Consider the following 7,822-nt stretch of genomic DNA (forward strand, 5'->3'; position numbering starts at 1 on the left):
AAAAATAGCATAGTGTCTTGTAGAACAGTAAAATGACCCAGTTGCTATAATGTTAAGTTTGGAATTGCTTAAAAATCCATCTGAATCCTGAATTAGTCACATCAGTTTTCACACTTTATTATGAAGGGAAATAAAAATTTAAGGGGAAAATCTATTTCTAGGGCCCTAGGTAGGGCGCATGCGCGCAGATTGGAGCGCACGGGAAAGTTGCGACGTGCTGATCACATGGACGGATGCGTTTTCCTCCATCTTGGAGCTGGTGAGGAACTGGTGAGGTACTACTGGTGAGGTTCTCCAGCAGCAAAGAGGAGGAATAAGTACAGCAGAGATCCTGAACCCCGAGCTGATCCTGCAGCCGGGCTGATCCACAGCGCAGGACCTCCAGCAGCCATGGTGCAGTCCTGCTCCGCCTACGGCTGCAAGAACAGATATCACAAAGATAAGAACGTCTCATTCCACAAGTAAGATCCTCCATCCATCCCTCTGCACTGCCGCGAGCCCTGTCTGCATAACCTGGCTCTGCTGCTTCACAGGGTGAAGCTGGGTGACCAGTCTATATTTTAGCCACTACAGGACTTTTTGTATTTGTCTTGTTCGGGTTTGATGGTTTAACTGGTCTTTAATTCATTTGATCAATCTGAACAAACCAGATTTCCAGTATGACCAGGCTTAACCATACTGGTAGACCAGGAACATTGGCATGAGTAAGTTAGGTTACCAAGAAATAGCTGGTTGACCAGTATATGGTATGTTCATGGTTGACTTTAGTGGTTTAGCTGGTCTACCAAGCTAGTTCACCAATATGACCATTCTTCCAAAATTACCCCACAACATAAAGCTGGGCAACCAGTATGGTCAACTCTTAACCAGCATGATTTTGTGTCAGTTTGATGGTGTGGCTGGTCTACAAACATGATCAACCTGACCAAGCTAGGTCACCAGTATGACAAAGCATCAGCATAGTTGGCATAACTAATTTGGGGGACCAGCATGACCAGCAAGAAAAAAAAGCTTGTTGACCAGTATATGCTATGTTTATGTTTGATTTTGATAGTTTAGCTGGTCTACAAGGATGGTCAGCCTAACCAAGCCAGGCCACCAGTATGTTTGATGGTTTAGCAGTTCTACAAGCATTTGATCCATATGCACAAACCAGATAACCAGTATGACCACATTAATCCATGCTGGTATACGAAGAACATGAGCATGACAGTTGTTGTTGGGTGACCATCATGATCAGCAAGAAATAGCTGGTCGACCAGTATATAGTATTAATGGTTTGGTCTACCAGGCTAGGTCACCAATATGACCATTCTACCAGAATGACCCAGCTGAATAACCAGCATGACCTCCAACATAAAGCTGGTTGACCAGTTGAGCTCTTGCCCAGTATGATTTTGTGTCAGTTTGATGGTGTGGATGGGCTACAAACATGATCAATCTGACCAAGCTAGGTCACCAATTTGATCATTCTATCAGAATGAGCAAGGTGGTTAACCAGCGAGACCAAACTGGATCATCAGCATGACCATCAACATGGTTAAAGCTCTTGATTTTGATGTTCAAGCTTTAGCAAGCTGGTAGACCAGCGTACTTGGCATGACAAATTTGAGTGACCAACATGAGCAGCAGCAAAAGAAAGCTGGTCGACCTGTACAGGGTATGTTTATTCTTGACTTTGGTGGTTTAGCTGGTATACAAGTTTGATCAACCTGACCAAGTGACAGGTGCATTTTAAAAAAAATTAGAATATCATAGAAAAGCTCAGTAATTCAGGTCATAAAGTGGAACGCATGTATTAAATAAATACAGTGCATGCAGTTTGATCTAGTTTAAGTGTTTATTTCTTTTATTGTTGATGATTATGGCTTACATCCAATAAAACTCAAAAATCAGTATATCAGAAAATTAGAATATTATGCAAGACATATTGCTAACAATGTAACAAAAGTTATTGGTAACAATGATATTCTATTTTTGAGATACACCTGTAGGTCACCAATATGGCCATTCAACCCAAATGACAAAACTGGTTGACGAGCATAATTAAGATGATTAACCAGTAAGACCAAGCCCATTAATTAGCCTACCCAAGCTGGTAGACCAGGATAATTGGCATGATTACTAGTATGATCAGAAAACCTTTGTCGACCTAGGGATGCACCGTGGTATGTTTATGTTTGATTTTGGTGGTTATCTGGTCTACAAGTATGGCCACCGATATGACCATGCTACGGATCTTATTCCAGGTTCCCTCTCGCGAGGCCTGACATCTGTGGGAAATGGGTGGCCGCCATGAGGAGGACCAACTTCAAGCCCACCAAATACAGCAACATCTGCTCACAGCACTTTACCAAAGACTGCTTCAAACGAGAATGCAACAACCGAGTGCTGAAGGAGAACGCCGTGCCTTCCCTTTTTAGCTTCAACAAACTGCAGATAAAGGTACAGAAACCGCACAACACACCCAGTTCCTCCTTATGTATATTATTTATATGTCCTGGGCTCTGAGTGGCTCAGTAGACTGACACTGACTCTAATGACCTCAGGATTGCAAGTTCGAATCCCTGGTAATGCTGCTTCGGCATCAGCAGCAGGAATCTGAGAGAGCACAATTTGCTATGCTCTCCACTGTGGTGGGGATAACTGTTTTAGCTAAATATGGCAGAAATTTGGGTGAAGTATTACGTAAATAGTGATAATCAGTTAAGTATCTGCTCTGTTTGGGTTTTATAGATAATTTTCATATGATGAGAATTTCACACATTAAGTTATTTACATTGTGCTGCATTTAAAATGCTTTTTTACATGCTCTGTGCAATAATACATTTTCACCAGAGAAGTCCTCAAATCCACAAACCCTACAGACTGTTGCTTTAAGGCAAAGAACTTTAGTGCTGTGCAGTATACCTGTCCGACTGGTGTATCAGAGGAGAAATTAAAACTGGTATGCAATTTTCGCATACTGTCATACCGCAAGAGATGCTGCAGTGCGTTGTGTATAATCTTTAAAGAAGCATACTGGCTCAGCTTGCTAACTACAGCTAGCCAGTTAGCATAACAAGCTAACACACTAGAGTAACTATAGCTCAACTCTGTGGAGTAAAAGTCTCTTCTCGTTCTCTCCTGTCTGGAGAGAAATAAGAACAGCACATTATCTGAGGAGCTCCTGCTGCTGTTCCTTGCACTATGAAATTGCGTTATCAATCCACAGCTTAGAGAAAATTTCCTCTCGTTCCCCAGACGAGCCCAGAAATGGTCCTGAGTACATAATCATTTATTCAGCGATAAAAGAGATAAAACTCCATAAAACTCTATAAAACTCTGAATACGAGGTGCAAAAAAAACTTAGAACTTAGAGCAGTAACTATAGACCTTTTAAAAATATTTTAATACTGTCGCTTGTTACCAAGAGTATCGTTATCACGAAAATACCATAAAATATTGAGATATTATTTTAGGGCCATATTACCCAGCTTGCCAGCTAAGGCTAGCCAGTTAGCATAACAAGCTAACACACTTGAGTACCTGGAGCTCAACTCTGTGGAGTAAAACGCTTGTCTCGCTGTGCCTCTCCTGCCTGGAGAGAAATGAGAACAGCACTTTATCTGAGGAGCTCCTGCTGCTGTTACTTGCAATATGAGTGTTTAATCCGAGTAAAACAGCAAACAGCGATTATTCACTTAGAATGAGACAAAATGTATTGTGCAATCGATCCACAACTCTGAGAAAAGTTCCACTCATCCCCCAATCGAGCCCAGAATCGATTCTAATTTCGATTGCAGAATCGTTTATTCAGTACAAGTGATAAAACAAAGGTTCTATAATCCCATATCAGTTTTTGTGCCTCTGGTTGACCAGTATCTTCTGTCTTACAGACAGATTCACTGGAGGAAGCCTTCATCCCAGAGATGGACTTCCCCCTGATCCTGTCTGATACAGACCCTCAGAAGCAGGACGAAGAGATGCTGCAGCCTCCTCCAGACCCTGAGCCGTCGTCTCCAGACGTCCCCATGGAGGACAGGAGCCCGGAGCTCCAGCCCAGCGCCTTCATCTCCTGCGACCACAACTACACGGTGGAGGACACGGTCCAGCAGAAGAAACGCATCGACCAGCTGGAGGAGCAGCTGGAGAAACTGCGCAGGAAGCTGAAGACAGTTCGGCAGAAGTGCCGGCGGCAGGAGCGGCAGCTGGAACGCTTCAAAGCCATGCGGGAGTTCCCTAAAGCCGGCAAGAGCCTGTCGCTGGGTGGGAGCTACGTCATCCTGCCCAAAAAACTCTTCAACCTGCTGAAAGGGATCGACAGCATCGACACCGTCGACACCATCGACGGGTTGTGAGGGGGCGGGGGCGGAGTCTCGGCTGCACGATACGGCTGCACAAAGATACTGTATTCCAGAGATCTTGTCTGCGATTTTCACATTCAAGATTTGAGTTCTACTTTCTGTTACTTCGCAGTTTGAGTTTGTGTCCCCTTATGTCTGATTAAAGTACTGGGGTAAGTTTTTGCGAGGGGGTGTTTATGCGAGGGATGCACCGAATATTTGGCAACCCGAAATTATTCAACTGAAAATGCCAACATAAGAAAAAAGCACTTTCGCTGTTCGACTGAGTGAGAAAGTGAAACGTGAAAAAAACCAATAAATTATTATGATTATATATAATAATGTTAAGTTTATTCAGTATTTATTAGTATTTACTTATTGTGCTCTGTTGCATTGAATTCATTTCCCCTAAAATATATTTCCCTAATACGTATTTAGGATATTTAATTTATGCAGTGGTGAAAAAGGTGATAAAATGTCATTAAAAAAAACTTGCATTAAAAAAAGGTTTTTATGTTTTCAGTATTTGGTCTTCAGCCAAAATGTTAATTTCGGTGCATCCCTAGTTAATGTCCAGGCTGTCCGAGGTAGGGCAGAGGGGTATTTAAGCCAAGATTAAGAATTGTGCTGCTTTCATTGACCCATTATTTCATTATATATGGTCGCTGTCATATCAAATTCTTAAGAGTATATTTATTTGTTATTATTCATGTTTTTGCACCATTTGAAACAGACATAAAGCTGCACTTTATTTTGTTTTGTGAACCTAACCTGACAAATAGGTTAAACCTCCACCAGTGTTTCAAATTTCCAGTTAACTAAATTACTGAGAAAAATAAACAAGAGCATTCACATTTCGTTAGGTGCAAAATGGGTTCTTATACAAACAATTGTCTTTTATCCATGGCCTTACACTGACATGGCAAAAGTCATGGGACAGCAGCATGTAAATTGTAAATTGATCATGAAGTAATGTTACTCCAAGAGACAGCTTGGGAATGCCCATGTATACAGTACCAGTCAAAATGTCATTATCTTAAAATGTTCTGCACTGTAGATTAATACTTAAGTCATCCTAACAAAAAAGTTTTAAACAAACCAGAATATGTTTTATATTTTACATTGTTCAAAGTAGCATCTCTTGCTTAGATTAGACAGTTTTGCACATCTTGGCTGTATTTTCTCAGTCAGATTTATGAGGTAGAGTCACCTGGAATTCAGGCTTTCAGTTAACAGCTGTGCTGAACTCATCAAGAGTTAATTACTTGAATTTCTTGTCTCTTAATAAAGTGTTTGAGAGCATCAGTTGTAAAGTAGTGTAGAGGTAGAGTTACAGGTATACAGTGAATAGTGAATATTTGAGTAATGTTCTAATCCAGATTATGAGAAGCAAAAGCTATTTAACTAAGTAAGAAACATAACAAAAAAATCAAGAACTTAGACAGTATCCTCAAGTGCAGTCGCTAAGACCTTTATAAATGTTATGATGAAACTGGCTCTCATCAGGACCGCCCAGGAAAGAAAGAGTAAGAGTAAAAGTTTCCTCTGTTTAAGAGGATAAGTTCATCAGAGTTTCCAGCCTCAAAATCCACAAGTTAAGTATTTTGGTTTGTTTAACACTTTTAAGTTACTACATGATTCCTTATGTGTTCCTTTGTAGTCTGGATCACTTCAGTATTAATTTACAATGTAGGAAAGAAAGAAAAACATTGAATGAGAAGGTGTATCCACACATTTAACTGGTACCGTATGTTGTGAGGTGTTCTCTTGTGAGTTTCTGGTCACGCAATAATAAGTTCTCTGCCGTCTGGCTTGAATTGTCAGTACAAATAGACATAAAGCGATTTTTGTAGAAATCACATCCGCATTCTATGCAGGAGACCCAACACACACACACACACACAATTCCACAGCTTAGTGCAGCGCTCTGTTATGGGACATGATATTACAGTAGCATAACATGGTAAGTCTGTGTATAGTTTATGTTTTTATGCTCCTGTAAATTTAGCAGAAGATTTGAAACACTGATGGATTTCCCTTTATAAAACATCAGTTAATTTGCCTATTTAAAGGAGAAAATTGGTGTAAAATTGACTTCTAATGTAGTAAAACATGATAAAGAGTACTAACCTTTGTTGAATAGGCCAGCCCCGTTCTCTTACAGCTTTCCAAGATCCAGCATTTTTTTTTTTTCAGTTTGTTCAAACAGGCTTTAGAATGGATGATATGGGGCATATTTTGCCTCCCTGCAGATAAATCCTTTTTTACACTGTTATCCAGCTCAAAGTAGCTCCACACCTCATTGCTAGAATCTGGAGAGCTCTGATATTTAAAACGAGGCATTAATAACTTTTAAAGTTCACAAGAAGCTTATTAAAAACTACTGTTTACAACCTATAGTATTATCTACATCTCCAGGCCCCACCATCACTCTGCTGATCATGACTTTACCTTAAGATGGCAGCGCCCGGAGATGTAGCTAACGCTACAGGTTGTTAACAATGGTTTTTAATAAGCTTCTTGGGCACTTTTTAAGTTATTAATGCCTCGTTTTAAATGTCAGGGCTCTCCAGATTCTATCATTGAGGTGTGGAGCTACTTTGAGCCTGGATAACGGTGTAAAAAGTGATTTATCTGCAGGGGCAAGAATATGCCCCTATGTCTTTCACTCTAAAGCAGGTTTGGACAAATTGCACAAAATTACTGGACCTCAGAAAGCTGTGAGAGAACTGAGAAGGGTTAGTACCCTTAATCATGTTTTCCTACACCCAAATTCAGTTTTACACCAGAGTTCTCCTTTAATATCACTGTTAAAATTATTAAAATTATAATTTACATATAAAGATATACAGGGGTTGGACAATGAAACTGAAACACCTGGTTTTAGACCACAATAATTTATTGTGGTGACGGACAGTTCTGGTGGAAACAGGAGAGTTGAGATGCACATTGAATTCTGCTGTGATTTGTTCAGCCGTGGTTTTATGTTTTTTTTTTTGATACAATCCGGGTTAGCACCCGAACATCCCTTTCAGACAGCTTCCTCTTACAGCGTCCACAGTTAATCCTGTTGGATGTGGTTCGTCCTTCTTGGTGGTATGCTGACATTACCCTGGATACCGTGGCTCTTGATGCATCACAAAGACTTGCTGTCTTGGTCACAGATGCGCCAGCAAGACGTGCACCAACAATTTGTCCTCTTTTGAACTCTGATATGTCACCTGTAATGTTGTGTGCATTGGATTATTTAGAGCAGAACTGTGATCTTACCCTGCTAATTGAACCTTCACACTCTGCTCTTACTGGTGCAATTATGTGCAATTAATGAAGATTGGCCACCAGGCTGCTCCAATTTAGCCATGAAACCTCCCACACTAAAATGACAGGTGTTTCAGTTTCATTGTCAAACCCCTGTATATATATATATATATATATATATATATATATATATATATATATATATATATATATATATATATATATATATATATATATAT

The 7,822-nt window shown here is 40.2% G+C and overlaps 1 protein-coding gene across 1 annotated transcript; it reads left to right on the forward strand.

Annotated features, from left to right (window-relative positions):
- Nucleotides 1-242: 242 nt before the first annotated feature.
- On the forward strand, nt 243-4,801 carry thap1 (THAP domain containing, apoptosis associated protein 1). Its single transcript, XM_007229685.4, has 3 exons — nt 243-461; nt 2,250-2,445; nt 3,879-4,801. Exons 1-3 carry the CDS (start codon nt 391-393, stop codon nt 4,338-4,340), a joined length of 729 nt encoding a protein of 242 aa, XP_007229747.3. The 5' UTR covers nt 243-390; the 3' UTR covers nt 4,341-4,801.
- Nucleotides 4,802-7,822: the final 3,021 nt, after the last annotated feature.

The sequence above is a fragment of the Astyanax mexicanus genome, chromosome 1 (genome assembly GCF_023375975.1).
Source record: "Astyanax mexicanus isolate ESR-SI-001 chromosome 1, AstMex3_surface, whole genome shotgun sequence".
Taxonomy (NCBI): domain Eukaryota; kingdom Metazoa; phylum Chordata; class Actinopteri; order Characiformes; family Acestrorhamphidae; genus Astyanax; species Astyanax mexicanus.